The sequence below is a fragment of the Populus alba genome, chromosome 5, assembly GCF_005239225.2.
Source record: "Populus alba chromosome 5, ASM523922v2, whole genome shotgun sequence".
NCBI lineage: Eukaryota > Viridiplantae > Streptophyta > Magnoliopsida > Malpighiales > Salicaceae > Populus > Populus alba.
In genome coordinates, this window is record NC_133288.1 from 7,139,832 (window position 1) to 7,158,825 (window position 18,994).

The 18,994-nt window shown below is 34.6% G+C and overlaps 3 protein-coding genes across 3 annotated transcripts; all 3 read left to right on the forward strand.

The window, feature by feature from the left end:
* Positions 1–4,821: 4,821 nt before the first annotated feature.
* On the forward strand, positions 4,822–8,275 carry LOC118057051 (probable metal-nicotianamine transporter YSL7). Its single transcript, XM_035069503.2, has 6 exons — positions 4,822–5,491; positions 6,006–6,169; positions 6,263–6,360; positions 6,455–6,589; positions 6,660–6,849; positions 6,948–8,275. The coding sequence occupies exons 1-6, from the start codon at positions 5,089–5,091 to the stop codon at positions 8,055–8,057; spliced, it is 2,100 nt and encodes a 699-aa protein (XP_034925394.1). The 5' UTR covers positions 4,822–5,088; the 3' UTR covers positions 8,058–8,275.
* A 1,841-nt stretch (positions 8,276–10,116) lies between these two features.
* LOC118057052 (eukaryotic initiation factor 4A-3) lies at positions 10,117–15,024 on the forward strand. The gene is made up of 8 exons (XM_035069504.2): positions 10,117–10,515; positions 11,806–12,046; positions 12,182–12,262; positions 12,704–12,811; positions 12,907–13,026; positions 13,667–13,834; positions 14,327–14,413; positions 14,653–15,024. Exons 1-8 carry the CDS (start codon positions 10,211–10,213, stop codon positions 14,764–14,766), a joined length of 1,224 nt encoding a protein of 407 aa, XP_034925395.1. The 5' UTR covers positions 10,117–10,210; the 3' UTR covers positions 14,767–15,024.
* Positions 15,025–16,186: 1,162 nt separating this feature from the next.
* On the forward strand, positions 16,187–18,012 carry LOC118057053 (uncharacterized). The gene is made up of 2 exons (XM_035069505.2): positions 16,187–16,604; positions 17,455–18,012. The coding sequence occupies exon 2, from the start codon at positions 17,479–17,481 to the stop codon at positions 17,755–17,757; it is 279 nt and encodes a 92-aa protein (XP_034925396.1). The 5' UTR covers positions 16,187–16,604; positions 17,455–17,478; the 3' UTR covers positions 17,758–18,012.
* Positions 18,013–18,994: the final 982 nt, after the last annotated feature.

Below are 18,994 nucleotides of genomic sequence, written 5' to 3' on the forward strand. Positions count from 1 at the left end.
TGACTTTTGTTGATTGCAAATGTGATTCAAGGTTGAAGACTAAATGCAATTAATGAGTCGTCATTTATTATCAAGCATCAAATATGGTTGCTTGAAAAGCATTTATCTGATTGCTAGTAGTTGGCTTTGTTGTCGGCACTGCCTCTGGAGAAGTCTCTGACATCAAATTGCTACAACCTTGTTCATGGATTATAACTCAAGCAAATCTTCATGTAATCTCATGGAAGCAGACAGGTACTTGTATACTTGTTACCCTCTCATTTGGTCAATATTGTCGGAGCATAATACTACTGAAGACAGTGGCAAAGATTACAAAGGAACTTAGGTACCAGTTGTAGATAGCTGAAGATGGACATGCGCTTCAGCCTCTACAACATGTATTATTGAATGTTCGATGATGCAAATTTTCATTTTGAAACTTTTCAGTATGGGAAGTTTATCTCTTGAAATTTTACATATATATATGTGTGTGTGTATCTTGAAATTTTACACACACACACTAGCTTATCTAATTTAAGTTAAGAAGAACTTAACAGACACACAAGGTGATTTACAAGAAACTAGCTATCGCATAATTTTTTTTCAACAACAACAAAAAAAAATATAAAGGCTTTTTCTAATAATAAATCTAAAAGAGAATTAAGTGTGCTAGTAAATGTAAAAAAAAAAAGGTTATCAATGATAACTAAAACTGAAATGAAAAAAGTTGATATACAAATTTAGATAAATATATTTGATATGGTAATATGAGTTATTTATTTAGTTGTATTTAATAATTTTGTTTATTAAAATTAATTTTTTATTTAATCAAATGATAATAAATATAAATGCACACAAAAACTATTAAATAGAATAAAAAAAATATTATGCAAAATTGCATATATTATATAAAAATTAAGTAAAAATTAAATGATATTTAATCAAAGATTAAATTGAAAAATTAAGAAATAGATGTTGATGTAGATATTTGATCTTTAAACTCAGATCATAAACTTGATTATATATAATAATTTTATTTTTCGAACCCATGCTTTATTTAATAAAATGATAATTAAAAAAAATTAAATAGGGCAAAAAAAAAACCTCCTAATACAAAAAAAAAAATGTTAAGAATTTATTCATAAATTAAGTAAAATTAAATCATATTTTTATATATAAAAAAAAGCATCATAAATTTTTTTTAAAATTAAAAAAAAATAAACAATAAAAAATTTCATATTAAATAATAAAATTAAAAATTAAAAAAACATCAGCAAGTGGGCCTATCAATCTAGGACCACGTGACTAGGTTGATTTTTTTTTAAAAAAAAAGAATGAATAATTTTTTTTTTTTGATAAAAAAAACGTGTGATGTGTCACATGCCATCATAGAAAATGGATTGCTTGTTCTATTTCTAAGCAAATGGATTTAAAAATTCAGGCGATGATTTTTATGGAAAAAAAAACTTAGTTTTTAACTTTTTTTTAATTTAAAATATTTAGAAAACACTTTATATATCTTAACAATGACAAACCTATAAATGACTTCAAATAACCCAAGTAACAGCCATAGGTCTAGAATTAAAAAACAAAACCTTATCGAACTCATATCTATCATGCAATATAAATGATAAAAAAACATTTAAATGAGATTATTCTTGTAAAAAAGAAATCTATTAACACTAATATTGATATTTTTCATAGCTATAATTGGTGTTAATTGAGGGTTTTTATTTTTTATTTTTATCAAATACTGAAATTCAATGATTTTTATTTTCCTCTCAAATTAAAAACTAAAAAAGAAAGTTACGAACAAATACTTTATACTTCGATACAATTAACATTTCATTAAATACATTCTCTTGACCACCTGGACCAAGTATTTTACCATGATAATACGAAGCTACCTGCTTCTGTCTTCCCAGAGATTTTCTTCATCTTGAGAGCACGCATTATCACCTCGTGCAGTTCAATGTAAAAAGACTGTAACACGCTGCTGTCCACTTTTCTCAATATGCATTCTGATTTCTAGCCATCTGGGGATTGCATGTGAAGGGAGAACCGTGTGGGCCCAACTTCATTTAGGTAGCGTTTGGAAATGTGGTTGAAACTGCGTTTTCTAAAAAAATCAATTTTTTTTTTTAAAATTTAATACGATTTGTATTTTTTGAATTGTTTTGATGTATTAATGGTAAAAATAATTTTTAAAAAATAAAAAAAATCATTAGCATGTATTTCGACACGAAAAGTTATTTAAAAAATAACTGCTACCACATTATCAAACACGCTCACAATTGTCGGTGGCTATACACAAGCTTTTAATGCGGTGTTAGAATGGTCTCAATGACCTACTATTTTTGGGTGATGTGCCCAATAAATCTCTAGTTTGGTATGATATCATTTTTTTTTTTTTCCCCTTTCATCTTGACTTTCTCTCTTTCCTCTCTATATTTTCAAACCAACTTTTTAATTTATTTTATTTAGATTTGATTTTTAATTTTTTAATTATTATTTATTTTATTTAAAATAATTTATCAAATTTAATTTTTTTAATTTTATCATTTTTTAATTTTTTGATAAGTTATATATATATATATAGCAAATAAGTAGGATTTTCTTTTTCTTGCCGGTTAGTTTTGGCAGTGGAGGAGACAGGGGGCCGGCAAGGGCCCTGCCCTGCAAGAAAACTTTTTCTTTTTTTTTCCAGCCTCCCTTGATAATTTATAGTTTTGGTCCTAAAACTAGTAAAATCTCAACGTTTCTTCAAGTTCCTTCTCCTACATTTTGATGTGTTAGTTGAAGTCTTGATAAGGTCCATTAATTATTACTATTTCAAGCATCTAATATCTGATTGCTAGCTTTCAGGTGTTTGCCTGTGATCAGGGACGGAGCAAGAATAAAAAATTAGGGGGCAAATTAAAAACCTTCAATTCTTTTATTAAAATTATAAATATTTATAAAAAAAAAGTTGGAAAAAACATTTTCTTGCAGAGACCAGGCCTTTGCCACCTCCCTACCTTCACCACTGCCTGTGAAGGAGTTTCTGACAGCAATATTCAACCCCCTCGTCAACATGAAAGGTTTTTGGTCTGAGAAAATTGTGTTAAGCGACAAGCCACAACCACCATAATTTATTGCATGCATTGAAAATGGTTGAATAATTGACAAGTGATATTATAGCATGGCATGTTTAAATTTAAGATTACTTGACGCATGGCCCATTGATGAAAGAATTTGAATTTATAGTTCATAGGTTTGGTATATTGGTCATTTACTACATTCTTTGAACAATTTTATTACAATTATAGTTATAATAAAAATATTTAAAAATAAAAAAATATAATTTTTTTCAAAAAAAAAAATCTCCCAAAACAATAGATACTCCTTCACGAACTCAAACACAAGTTTGAGCTCATCCCTTTCTTCATCTTTTGGCGTAGTTGGTGCATATCATTGGACTATTTCAAGAAGTTAACTTGTAGAAATTTAGAGAAATATAATCATAATCATACTGATGGTAGAGTTATAAGTATATATGGAATAGAATCAATTCCTAACACGGCAGCTACTAGATTTGATTATATCCTTGGTTATAAAAGAAATAAATAATAATTACATGATCATCTAAATTAGATAATAGACATAACATATATAAGGTAATATAATTACTACATGATCTTGAATATTGTACTGTATTTACTCCATTAATCTTTAGTATCTGCACCATTAATTTTCAATATCTGCATGCATTTACAATTTATACTGTAATTTTCAGGACTCCCTCTCAAGTCGGATCTAGTGGATTAACTGATCTAAGTTTGCTAAGCAAACGATGAAAGTGGCTAGATGATATGATTTTTTTTAACACATCAACAAGTTAGTTATGAGTGCACGCATAGGATGTTTGAATAAGTTTAGCATGAACAAATTGGCGATTATAATGGCAATCTACTTCGAGATATTTTGTGTGTTCATAAAACACTGGATTAATGGCAATATGCATGACAAAGATACAAGTATATATGGAATAAAATCAGTTTCTAACATGGCAGCTACTAGATTTGATTCTGTCCTTAATTATGAAGAAAATAAATAATAATTACATAATAATCTAAACTAGGTAATGGACATAACATACATAAGGTAATATAATTACTACAGGATCTTGTATATTACCTCTTGATATTGCAGTATCTGCTTCAGTATCTGTAGTATCTCTGCACCATTAATCTTCAGTATATGCAATATCGGTAAGAATCTATCACTTATACTATAACTTTCAAGATTAACTCCATCTTCTTCTATCATGGAGGCGGAATTGAAGCCTCCAAAGATGTCGTATCGAGCATAGTGGTCCTTGTTAATTTACATTTAATATTGAAGTTCTCTATTCTTCCGGAGGTATGATCGAGTAAGCCTCCAAACGTTGTTGCTTGGCTCCCTAACCACAAGTTCCTGCTATATCATTATTTGACTGGGCATTAGACAAATCATCTAAATTTAGTAGAGCACAACTGTAACAATCCAAACTTAGGGAGACAATCCATTTATCTCTTTGAGAGAGAGTGGTCTTAAGTAGATTCCAGCCAGTCAACAATTTAGATTCCTCCATACTATATATAGCATCTCAGCTTACGTAATGAATTGAAGAACAGCTGTTTTGAATAATCACCACTTAGAAAAATTATTGAATCTTAACCCTTCAATAAGGCCATGCATGTTTAGCACCAATTTGTGTACAGCGACTGAGGCAGGACAACTGCGCGCGTGAGGGTCTATACCATTCCTGTTCTTAACAACGAGGGACTCGTAGGATCCATATTGCACTTAAAACTCTCTGGACCTCAGGAAAGTTTCGACTTAAAATAGCTGTGTTTACTATTTCCGTTTCATGTGCAACAACTTCAAGCTTCCGGGATCTCTTGGGATTCTTTTGCTTATAAATATCTCGATCAGGCCTAAAAACTCCAACACTTGTATGAGAGATAAGAAGGGAGAAAAAAGTGAGAAGAGGAGAGAGGGGGGGATAACATAATTTATATCTCTATACAAAGAGAGAACACAAGGAGTTTGCACTTTGTATAGAGATATTATCCTTGGAAGGAAACGATGGAGAGAAGAAGGAGCGGTGGAGATCATGGAGAGAATTACACAAACCCTTTTGATGGAGAAGACCAGGTCTCTTCCGCTGATGATCAGAAAGAGGAGGTTATGGTTGAAGAGGGATTCAAGGACACAGAAGTTCCTCCATGGACAAAGCAAATTACCTTGAGGGCCATGTTAACAAGCCTGGTTTTGAGTATTGTATTCAACTTCATTGTTTGCAAGCTTAATCTCACAACTGGTGTGATCCCTTCACTTAATGTTGCGGCCGGCTTGTTGGGTTTTGCCATCCTTAAATTCTGGACTTCATTGCTTGGAAAAGCTGGATTCTTGAAGCAGCCTTTCACTAGACAAGAAAATACCGTGGTGCAAACATGCGTGGTTGCCTCTTCTGGGATTGCATTCAGCAGTATGTTTCTACGGGCCCTTTTGTTATTTATTTGTTTCTTGCTGTGCTTTTTTTTTTTTTCCCATCATCTTTCATCGTAGATCACAGTAGATTCAACACTTTTGACCAAATATCACTTCCTCGTTCACTAACAGCACGTTTGAAACCAAATCTTTGATATAAATAGACAAATAAAATCAAGTCTTGGAGTTCCAAACACCTGTAAATCAATGGCGATTTCAGATTGTGATGATAAACATTAAATGCTGCATGATTGTTTGTGGACAATGAATGTAAATGTTGGATCTTTTAGTTGTTCCTTATTGATTTAGATCTTGTTGGGATTTTTGTGGACCAAAACTTGAAAAAAATCTCATTCCATTTAAATCTTTAATTGCTGATTTCTTGTTGATATTAGGATTATGAAAAGCGGTGTCTACTAATAAAAAAGAATCCTAGAGAATGATTTTCATAAAATCCCATTGTATTCTATCTTGTTCTTTCAGTTCTAATTTTGTGGCATAATAACTGTTAGGCGGGACTGCAAGTTACTTGCTTGGTATGACACCAAGGATAGCTAATCAATCAGAAGGAGGGAATACACCTGCAAACATGAAAGAACTCCATCTTGGTTGGATGATTGGATTTCTGTTTGCTGTGAGCTTTGTTGGCCTGTTCTCTATTGTGCCTCTGAGGAAGGTAACGATTAAATACAGTAAATTATGGTTTGTTTTTAATTAGTATTTATTTTCTTCTTATTACTTATCTGATATTCTTAAATTAATCTTGCAGCTGATGATCTTGAAGTACAAGCTAACATATCCTAGTGGAACAGCCACGGCATACCTTATCAACAGCTTTCACACTCCTAAAGGAGCCAAGCTAGCAAAGTAAGCATTATTGAGTGGTGAGATGGGGAAGGTGCGGTTGTGAATTCTATGGTATTATGTCGGTGATTGCTAACATTTTCTGATGCATGTACAGGAAGCAAGTTTCTGTCCTGTTCAAATATTTCGCCGGCAGCTTTTTGTGGGCCGGTTTCCAGTGGTTTTGGACTGCTGCAGATGGATGTGGATTCGCTAGCTTCCCCACTTTTGGACCCCAAGCCTTCGCTCGCAGGTAGGTCTTTCAGGGTCACTGGTGATGTCTTCATGATCCTCTATACTGACAAATTAAAATTGCGGAACAGGTTCTACTTTGATTTCTCAGCAACATATGTTGGCGTTGGAATGATCTGTCCTTACATGGTGAACATTTCCTTGCTTCTTGGAGCCATCCTATCATGGGGAATCCTGTGGCCAATTATTGAGACTAAGAAAGGTGACTGGTATAGCGCTGACGAAAAACCGTCAAGTCTCCATGGAATCCAGGGATACAGGGTATTCTTCCTTGATTCAAGCTGTTATTCTGCTATGGTCATTTTCTAGTTGGGTTATGGAGTTTCAGAAATTTTCAATCCTGTCATCCGTTTTTTCAGGTTTTTATGGCTATTGCCACAATGTTGGGCGACGGTCTTTTCCATGTCATCTTCATGCTTTCCAAAACCACAATTAGTCTAATAATTAATATCAAGAAGAAAGACTCTGAGGTTTCTGGTTTTGGTGATGATGAGAGCTCGAAGCTTGCGAAGTATGACGAAAAGCGTAGAACCGAATTCTTTTTAAAAGACCAGATCCCAAATTGGGTAGCTGGTGGTGGCTACATCCTTCTAGCAATCGTCTCTATCATTGCAGTGCCACATATCTTTCCTCAATTGAAATGGTACCAAGTTCTGGTTGCTTATGTGATTGCCCCAGTTTTAGCCTTCTGCAATGCCTACGGATGCGGTCTTACAGATTGGTCTCTTGCCTCCAACTATGGCAAATTTGCCATCATCATCTTTAGTGCCTGGGTTGGCCTCCCGGACGGCGGTATCATTGCTGGTCTTGCTTCTTGTGGTGTGATGATGAGCATTGTCTCAACAGCATCTGATCTTATGCAAGACTTCAAGACAGGATACCTCACCCTCTCGTCTCCTCGCTCTATGTTCTTCAGTCAAGTCATAGGCACCGCCATGGGTTGTGTTTTGACCCCGTTAGTCTTCTGGGTCTTCTATCAGGCGTACCCTGTCGGCGAGGAAGGTAGCGCCTACCCTGCACCTTACGGTGGAGTCTATCGTGGGATAGCCATGCTTGGTACTGAAGGTGTTTCTACCCTCCCCAAGAATTGCTTTAAACTCTCCATCATATTCTTCATCGCCGCCATGGTTATTAACCTTGTGACCGAGTTGTTAAGGAAATACGAAACCAAGTACAGAATCTACAGGTTCATTCCTAGCCCAATGTGCCTGGCAATTCCGTTCTATCTTGGTGGCTACTTTGCCATTGACATGTGTGTTGGGAGTTTGATTCTCTTCATCTTGGAGTTGAGTAACAAGCAAAAAGCCAGTGACTTTGGCCCTGCTGTCGCATCTGGCCTCATCTGTGGCGAGTCATTGTGGGGTATCCCTGCCGCCATTCTTGCTCTTTCCGGTGTGAATCCTCCAATGTGCATCAAGTTCCTAACAGCTGCTGTTAATGACAAGGTTGAGGGCTTCTTGAGTGGTTAATGGCGATGTTAAAAACGGGTGTTTATGATCGTATTTTCACTTGTTGTAAATATTTCAGCAGCAGCTCGCTTCTTCTTTATTTTATCACCCTTTCTGTAGTTATAGCTCCTTTCTAAATTAGACAGATGTTCTTCAGTTTTCAGTTTCACAGGTGCTTTCAGTTTTCAGTTTCATATGTGCTAGCTGCCTAAAATTTAAATCATGTAGTAGCCTTTCTTTGCCATTATTTGAAGTTAGATTTGTATTTTTAAGTGAAATGTTAAGCATTGCTTCCTTGTTCGATGGTACTAGAATTCTAACGAATAGAATATAATTAAATTCCAAAAGAAAAATAAGATATGAAATTTACCACTAGGTAGCTCTCAAAAAATAATATGACTTCTTATAACTTGAAGTTCAAATTTAATTCGTATTTAGTTTAAAAGGATTTCTTTTATCTCTTAAATAATATTATTTTTATTCTTCAAGGTAAAAAATAATTTAAAAAGAAAAATTCTTAAATCTTTAATCATCTTTTTAATTTTAAGATACCTTAAACAGTTTATTGTAATTTAATTTCATATTTATTTTTTAAAATAATTATATAGACAAGTATCTCTATTTATATTTAAAATAGAGTGTTTGATGGTATGGTAGCGATTAATTAAAATTAAAATAATCTAAATATATATATATATATAATTAATTTTAAACAAAAAAAATCAAATTTTTAAAAAACAAATTTTAAGACAGTTTCCAAACCCTGTCTTGCAACATTAATTGACCCGGATTTTATGTACTTCGTATCGGACCATGTCTCTTGCTGGGCTGCAATTTGCTAAGCCTAGCAAGCTCAACCGAGGCTGAAGAAGTAAAAGGCCTTCCACGCCTAACCTAGAGAAGAAGAAAATCTAAGACTAGCAATAGGCCCAACGGGACCAGCCAGTTAGCCAGGTCTAACTAGACCCGCCAGCCAGCCAGGCTTAGGCCATAAGGCACGATCAATTCTAAGAGCAGCTTAAATAGAGAGAGGAGGAGGAGAACCCTCGTCTCGACCGCACCCTAGAGCCCTAATCGGACCCTAGGTTCCAATAGAAGGTTGGTAGCAAATATTGGTTTGAAAGGTGAAAATTGCTAGGGTTTTGAGAAACTAGTTAAAAGGATCAATGTATTAATTTTTAAGGTATAATTTGATACAAGAATTTTCAAGTTTCATAAAAAAAAATGTGTAATATAGGAGAGAAGAAATGGTTTTGACTATGGCAGCATAGCACACAACATGTACGGAGTTGCTAGTGAGAATTGAAAACTATGAACAACTATCACTTTGGTCCCTTAAGTTTGAAAAGTGTTAATTTAATCCCTAGAGTAAAAAATCATTCATCCATGTTCCTAATAGTTATATTATATTTACGGTCCTTGGCGATCAATGATTACAAAAGAAAACTAGTTTGTAGGTCTTGTAAAATTTCTAGAATTTTTGAAGAAAATTTGATTGAAAGATTTTTGAACAAATATATTTTTTTAATTTTTCTCAAAAAATATATATAAATAAATAATTAATATGAGATATTTTTTATATATATTATTTAAAATAATTATATTTTATGTCATTTTAAATAAATATAAGGTTCTTTATAACAAAAATAAATTATTTATGTAATAAAAATGATATTTAAATTGAGAGCAAAATAGTTGTTAATTCAAATTAATTATAAATTTATTTAAAATATATTTTAATTATATGGTTTATTATTTTATTTTAAATATAAAAATTTAAAAAAATTATAAATTTAATTTAAATAATAATAATAATAATAATAATATGTAATTGAATTTAATTACGGTTACAAACGTATTGTAAAAGAAATATACAATTTATGTCATTGAATTGTATATTTCTTGATAAGCCAAGCCAAGCCAAGCCCACACGAAATTTCATCCATGACAACATATTTGTTGTCATTTAATTACGGTTACAATCCAGCCCACACGAAATAAACTTGATAAGCCAAGCCCACTTGTGTCATTGAACAAGTTTCGAACTCTCTCCCCTATATAAACAAAAAAAATAAAATGAAAGACCGTATTAATAGTCCTCATAAATCGCAACTCTCTTTAGCCCAAAACCTCTCCTCTTCTCTTCTCTACTCCTCTCTCTGAAATCAGCGGCGATGGCAACAAGCGTAGTACCAGCGGGGCGCAGCGCGCGGAGGGCGGCGGCGGAGGATGAAAAGCTGGTGTTTGAAACGACGGAGGGAGTAGAACCTGTGGCAAGTTTTGATGAGATGGGATTAAAAGAAGATTTATTGAGAGGGATTTATAATTATGGATTTGAAAAGCCGTCAGCAATACAACAAAGAGCTTTAATGCCGATAATTAAAGGCCGTGATGTTATAGCACAAGCTCAATCTGGTACTGGAAAGACTTCTATGATTGCTCTTACTGTTTGTCAGCTCGTTGATACTGCTAGCAGAGAGTAAGATTTTGCCCTTTTGTGGTTGTTTTTTTAAAAGCTATGATTATTGGAGATTTTGTGATATGGGTTTCGTTATTTTGTGTAATTATGTTAGAATATGTGTTTGATTAGATGAGCCCTAATTTGTTTTCCTAGATAATTAGGGTTGTTGTTAACACTAATTGTAGAAATAGTTGATTTCTCTTAGACGTGCAATGGGACTTGAAATTGCGTTTTATTACAGGAACCCTGATTTTAAAAGACATATTTGTAGACTGCTAAGGTTGTTGTTTTCACCAAATTTTGAATTCCCCGGTTTTTTTTTATTGTGGACTTCGTTTTTCTTGTGTAGTAAAATCAGAGATTTCACCGAAACCTAATATTTGTGATCCCAAAGTTTTTTTAACAAGGTTATGTTAGTGTTGAGATTAGGTCAGAGATTATGTTTCATTAAGCAAGCCCTATTTCTTATGTGATAAATTTTGAATAGCATTAACGGATATAATTTTAGATAGCTAAGGTTTTGCTTTTCCTGAATGTAGAGATTTGTGGGTTTTTTTTTCCCTCTCTAATATGGGTTTTTTTCTGTAGTCATGTTTGACGAATTATTTTTAATGTTAAATGTCATTGTTTTTATGGATAAGGTTTTTGTTTGTTCTCCTCTAAGTTGGTTGTTTGATGTTATTGTTTATGCTATGCTGTTTCCAAGTGAACCCTAATTCTGCAAAATCCAAGATTTTATCTGTCCCTTTATCTTGTTATGTTTTTTTGTTAGGGTCATGTGTGCTGAAGTTTTTCAATGATTGTAGAAATTAGTGGTGTTTTTTCTCTCTCTCTAATATGGGTTTTTTTCTGTAGTCATGTTTGACGAATTATTTCTAATGTTAAATGTCATTGTTTTTATGGATAAGGTTTTGTTTGTTCTACTTTAAGTTGGTTGTTTGGTGATATTGTTTATGCTCTGCTGTTTCCAAGTGAACCCAAATTCTGCAAAATCCATGATCTTATTTGTCCCTTTCTCTTGTTGTTTTTTATTTGTTAAGTTCACGTGTGCTGAAGTTTTTCAATGATTTTAGCTAAGGTTTTTAATTTTGTCGTGGTTAAGTTGTTTTTGGTATTGTTCTGATGGAAATTAAGCTTGAAACAAAACAACCTTCAAGATTGTTCAAGTTGAAAACATGAAACTTTATTCTCATTGTACTTGGTGCAAGTAATTAAAGGACTACTGGTTCTTCTTTTTTAGTCTGGTTTAATTCAGGTTGACATTGCAGTTTATGTCTCTGCCATGCTTACGTTGGCTTGATTTTACAGGGTCCAGGCATTGATATTGTCACCTACAAGGGAACTGGCAGAGCAGACAGAGAGAGTGATAACTGTAATTGGTGAAAACATTAATATACAAGTGCATGCATGCATTGGAGGAAAAAGTGTGGGTGAGGATATTCGAAAACTAGAACATGGAGTTCATGTAGTTTCTGGGACTCCTGGCAGAGTCTGTGACATGATCAAGAGGAGGTCATTACGCACAAGAGCCATCAGAGTGCTAGTTCTTGTGAGTTTGATGATTTCATCCCTTAAATGTCAATTTGCTTTGCATTTATTTGTGCAGTCCTTCTTAAAGGTATAGCATGGTAATCCGTGCCTTGAGGGATTACTGGCTGAATTTTGTTCTAATATTTGTCTGCAGGATGAATCTGATGAGATGTTGAGCAGAGGGTTCAAGGATCAAATCTATGATGTGTACAGATATCTCCCACCCGAGCTTCAGGTTTGTGCTCTCTCCATATTTTTATAATATATTGATTTTTTTCTTATGTTAGCTAACTACTGGTCCCATCAATTTTTTTTCTGTCAAGGTATTTTGTTTTGGCTTGCTTTCTCCACTCCTCCAACTTATCAAAGAAAACGAGGAAAAGAATTTTATTAGACTAGTTTAGTAGCCAGTAGCCTATCCTCATTTAACTCTTTTCACATCTTTCTCCCCGGTGTTTTGTATGTAAACATTAAATTTTGTACATCAACATGGGATGATCATAACATTTTCATTGGTGAAAGGGCATTAGTTACTAGTCACTGCAAGCAGCTTTTGTCATGCTGGTGTCGGTGTAATCTTGTGCTGATGTTATGTTTAATTGTGCATTCTTGCATAATAGGCAAGCTTATAGCTATCGGTTATGAGCCCCGCTCTAATTTGTAATTACTATTGCAGGTTGTCTTGATTTCTGCTACTCTTCCTAATGAAATTTTGGAGATTACTAGCAAGTTCATGACAGATCCTGTAAAGATTCTTGTGAAACGTGATGAGTTGACTTTGGAGGTAAGCAATTATGTGAGCTTTATATAAACTTGCAATGGATGCAAAGCTGGTATTTGATGACAACTTCTCCTTTTGTTGTGTTTCTGTGGTGATAGGGCATCAAGCAATTTTTTGTTGCCGTGGAAAAAGAAGAATGGAAATTTGAGACTCTGACTGACCTTTATGATACTCTTACCATCACTCAAGCTGTTATTTTCTGCAATACAAAGCGAAAGGTAAAGCTTTATCTTATATAATTTCCTTTTTGATAGCAGTATCTTATGAAGAATTCCCTTCTTGGTTGGTATCCTCTTGAGATAGAAAGTAGTTGATCATGGAAAAAGTCAAGGCGATGAAAATGCTGATTTTAGACATTCTATACTAGCATCAACACAAAGCAATTGGTCTGTCATTTGATTGCTCATCGTTGAATGATACATGACCGTTCTATTATTTGGCTGGTGATATGCATGTTGTCTCTATGGAAGGTGTTAGGACAAAACCAGTTGCTTAAGAATGTGAGATGCAAACTTATTTACAGAAACCATCATTTCAATATCAAAGTTATTCAATACATCTCTTGAAGCAGAATGACAAAAGGATGTTCTTCATAGTTCCAATACCTATTTTCTGCTCTATGTAAGGAAACAGGGATTTGATGTGTGATTGTGTATTAAGGCACAGAAATTGAGGGAAACTAGGTTTCCAAGCTATTTAAATTAGTAAAGGAAAAGTTATCCAGTTTAGCTATGGATGTTTACCGTGTTAGGGGTTAGCTGTTCCCTTGTTTTTAATTTTTGTGCCTGCTTTTGGATGATGTTTTTTTTTTTTTTTTGTCAAAAAGTAATCTCAATAGTTTTCTACCTTTTGGGACAGGTTGATTGGCTAACTGCCAAGATGGTTGAATTTAACTTCACTGTCTCATCAATGCATGGTGACATGCCTCAAAAGGAGAGAGATGCAATTATGTCTAATTTCCGGTCTGGTGAAACTCGTGTACTGATCACAACTGATGTTTGGGCTCGGGGGCTTGATGTTCAACAGGCAAGTTCCCTGTCTTCCTCTTCATCTATAGTGTCTTCACTGGGTGCAGTTACTTCATGTACATGATGCTTTCCTTTCCTGAAATGAAAAGAATTGATGTTAAGATGGGAGTTTTATGCCTTATCATCTTATATTGCCCAAGTTAGAGGTTGATGGTTTGACTGAGGTTGGAAGGACCAAATTGTGCTATTTCATTTGCTCTGTTGTTACTGTGCAAGTAAAATGTGTTTTCAAACTTGCATTGACCACTGAAATAATGATATTCATTTTAGCATTATCTTAATGCTGTGTTATAATAGGGAATTCTTACAAAATCTCTTGTTAACTAGTTAATGCAACATTGGTGAGCTTGCTTTTTCACAATCTGATTAATTTGGGGTTGTTTTTTTTTTTTCATTCTTTTTGGTCAGTCTTGCATTCATTTGTAGATTGTTTTGGGCAAACTGCTGTTTGGTTTTATCTTATTCATACTGTCTGCATTTATCTCTTCAGGTATCTCTGGTGATTAACTATGACCTTCCAAACAACCGAGAGCTTTACATTCATCGAATTGGTCGTTCTGGTCGTTTTGGACGGAAGGTATATGTTTGGTTTATAAACTTCTGCTATGAGATGCATCCTTTAAACATGAACTGAACTCTCTACAAAGAAAAGACTTCACTGAATTATTGTTTCCTAGGTCTAAACACCCTTTGATTTTCGTTTGAAGAGATTCTACATTGTGGATGCTCATTTCTGCTGCTAGTATTGCCTTTTGATGACTACCCTTTGCTAGCTGATTGTTTAATGTCAATTAAATGTGTTTTGTTGGTTTGCAGGGTGTTGCTATTAACTTCGTCAAAAGTGATGATATCAGGATTTTAAGGGATATTGAACAGTATTACAGCACCCAGATTGATGAAATGCCTATGAACATCGGTGATCTGATATAAGACATGCAGTGATTGGTGTTATTTGCCCGTGGATGGTATTCGTGTTGTGTGGTTTCCCATCTTGATGAGCTTGTACACTAAAGCTTGGTGCTGTTTAAATTGTGGGTGGTTTTGTGTGACAAGAATGCTAGATTAGCTTTAACTCGTTTGATAAGATTGTGATTAAGATGCTCGCTTATTGAATTTATACACTAGATGGATTGTATGTTGATGAACTAATTTTTTCTTAAGTAATTTATGAACCTTTTTTTTCTTGCTTGTGAAATTCTTTTCCCCAGTATCCCTCAACCAGTGCTCCATTTGCTTCCCAACAATGGAAGAAGGATCAATTGAAACCGAGTTTCATTTGAATGTTGATTCATTTTGTTCTTTTACTTGTTAACCACCAACGATCTCTCCAGTGAAAAATGGACGATATTTTCAATTTTGGTAATACAAACCCTAGTGAGACTCCCTGAAAAAGAACTCTCAATAGTCGAGACCCCAGATGCGAGTGCTATTCCATGAAAATATGATAATCTCTTCCCGTTTCGCTTGCAGAAGAAATTGAATTTCCAGCAATATTATTATGGAGCCGCCACTATATGAATTTCCAATGAGGGACACATATATTAGGAACTTCTCTCCTTATGGTTGCAGAGGTATTTGGGCGTGAAAGAGAGTATGGAAATCTAGACTCCATTCCTAGAATTTCACACAAGACAGTGAGTAAGAAGGTTGGATCTCTTGCACCTAATGAAGGTGCTGCTTCCACATCTGGTATTGCATCTCAAACAGCATCCGGTGTACTGTCTGGTTTGGGTGTTCTAAATGCTAGACCTGGGATTGCAACATCATCTGGGTTGCTTTCTCAGATGGTATCCACTATGAATGCAGAGGTTGCAAGGGAATACCTGGAGAAAGTGGCAGACCTTCTGCTGGAGCTTTCTCAAGCTGATACAACTGTAAAATCCTATATGTGTAGCCAAAGCCTGCTTAGTGGTCTTTTTCAGATGTGTAGGAAGGTGCATAAGAGGGTGTTCTACCAGCTACGAGCTTAAACTTGTTTGACTGATTTTCTTATGCTGTCTCACTTTGCTGTTTGCCTGGCTCATGACAATGACAACTGCAAAGTGGAACAAGCATTGCTAAAAAAGGATGCAGTTCAGAGATTAGTGAAGTTTTTCCAATGTTGCCCAGAACAACAATTTGCGCACATATTGGAGCCACTCTTGAAAATTATAACGTATGAGTTTTCATTTTCATTTCATTTTCATTTTCATTTCTTAATTAACAATTTAGGCTGTGCTCTTGAGTTTAACTCACAAATGTTAACCTATTGATCTATTAAATTGTGAAAAACTGGAATGCTGAACATCCTTGGGGATGCGTGCTGCTCAAATCATCGGCTTTTCATTTGTATTTATAGAAGGCAGGAAATCATCTCGGATAAATACGACGTTAGCTGTTAATGGCTTGACACCTCTGCTCATTGTGAGTCTGGACCATCAGGATGCTTAAACAAATGAAGGTGGGTGGAATTTTGCAACTCATCACCGTCCCCTCTCGCGATAATGATACATGAGATACTTTATGATTAAATTTCATTAGATATTTTTAATTCATAAATCGAGAAGATGGTGCTTTTGTTGAGGGAAAGGAAATCACAGAGGTTCCAAGCTAGAGAGAATTCTAGTTCCATGGCCCCGTCCAAAACTCACTATTAATAGAAATAAAAAAAATAAAACACGGACACACGCCCTTACTTATATCCAGAGGTCGCCTTCTCTCTCTCACGCACAAGCTCAAAGCTCAGAGATTCCTCCCCCTCCTCTTCTGCTTTTCTTCGCTTCCTCCCTGTAAGTCTCTCTCTTCAAGAAGAAATAAAAATTTCTCTTTCGTTCTATTTATTTCTTTGGCCGACCTTAACCAATTCAAGATTGAAACTTTTTTTTTTGGGGAATAATAATAATAATAACCTAGATCGATCGTTAAACCCAGAAAGAAAGTTACTGTCTAAAAATTTTGAAATCCGTCTCTTATTTAACATTTGGGATTTTCACTTGGGTCTGTCAAGGGCCGGGCTCCTCCTTTGTTTCTTTTATCAACAATGACGCTCGCGCGCATATGTGATTTCTTTTATTCGTCTCTCCTTCTACTTTTTGTTAATCTTATGTTTTAGGCTTTTTCTTGGCGTTTGTGTGCTTTTACTTGCTTAGTTTTTCTTCTCGTAAGGTGTCTTATGGTGGAGTTTGGCATGAGAAGCTGGGTTACTTCTAAACAATAAAATGAGCAAAGATGGAATTGTTTAATGATTTGTTGGGATCTAAATTTTAGTTTGTAAAGATGATTTCTTGGCTGTATCATGGAAAAGGATGGAACTAATGCAGTTTACTGCAATTTGTTATTTTTTGTTTTATTTTGTAGTGTATGATCATTGAGTGAGGATGCTCTGTTTTTGCTTGATCAGTGCGTGGATTGTATTCTTTTCCTTTCTTTCGAGTATCTGCTTTGTTGGGGCTTTACCTTACCATGAGCTTTATACAAAAAATGAGCAAAGATTTAATTTTCTTAGTAAAATCAAGCTGACAATTTCTAGTTTTAAAGACGAGTGGTTGTCTAAACCAATGAAATGGGGCGCTGTAATGTCATAGTTTTTTTTTGTTCTTACAGTATGACATAACTAAGTGAGGTTGCTTTGTTTCTTAGCCTGATAACTGAAGAACTGAGCGGATGGCAAAAGGTTTGATATGGGCGACAGCAGAGGATTTGGCAAGGAACAGAGGACGTGTTCTATCTCTTTATCGTCAGATACTGCGAAGTCTTAACTCGCCAAGTTTGCCTCTTAATTTAGCAGAAAGACTGGCTAAGAAGGCTGAAGTTCGTGCGATCTTTATGCTGGGATCTGAGGAGACATCAGTACATAACATTGAAGACCTTTTTGACACTGCTGAATATGCTCTCTCCATCCTCAAAAAAGGTGAGATCCCAAATACGAGGAATCCACTCTGAGGAGGGCTACCGCCTGACTGTACACTTTGAAATGCCTTGCTTGACAGTTACAAGGGAATGTAGAATTGTCTCAGCCTATGACAGGTTTCTGTTCTAGTTTTCTTCTATTTTGTCCAGTTGGCTAATTGGGATGGGGGAACAGATGTTTTAGGTTGTCGATAAAACAAATGTTTGTTGGGATTAAGCTCAGTTAAGTTATTTACTCCTCGATGGACTGGAAATTAAGTTTGGATTCTTTTGGATCCTGCTGCGCTACATCACAATTGGATAACTCTATCACCTTGGACCTCATGCTTAGTTCTCGTGGCTTTGCCTGTGAAAGCTACTGGTGTATTCTAGATTAGGCTTTAGGCTACTTGCATATGTTTCTGGGTATAGTTCTTCAGCTAGATGTTAGAGATACTGGTACACGATGCAGGTGAAATTTGATTCTTCAAGTAAGTGATGCACTAAGGCTTCCAAACTCTTAAGATTACAAAAATAAGTTGTAGAGAAAGTTAAAGAAAATTCTATGATATTTTATAAAATTTTGTGGAAAAGATTACTAATTAAAAGTTACCTAAATAATCCATTTTGACCGTGGGATTTTATCCCATATTTGTATAACCCAACACTCACCTCCTGCTAAACCAAAGAGCGGTGTCAAAAAAAGACAAAGGGTTTTCACTGGTACAAGATCATATAATATACGCTCATTCAATTCACAACTGAATGCTTGAGTAGCATCCGAGCTTTACATATCTCACTCTATTAGCAATTGTCCAGATGTTGATGGATGCTAAACGGCTGTTTAAAACCAGCTAAAAAAACCCTGATAAATAAATATTATGACGGGTTAAATGTTCATAATTTATTATGTGAGTGTTTTATTATTTAAAACTTAATTTATATTTATATGTTTTTTTTTTTTTCTTACAATTGATTATTATATTTTAATTGATTGATTCAAACTAAAATTTATATACACAGCCTGTTCATGTAATTATATTCAACTAAGATTAAACCTGTTCAGATTTTTAAAAAAATAAAATAGTCGGGGTATATAATTTATAAAATATTCTAATATAATTATGTTCTAAATACACAACACCCCTAATGGAATCAATCTCTCCCACCCTCCTCACACGTATGCGCGCGCGTGTCATTGTTGATAAAAGAAACGAAAGAGCAGCCCGACCCTTGAGTGAAAATCATAAAAGCAAGTAGCGGGAGGACCCGAAGCGATTATGCAAGAACG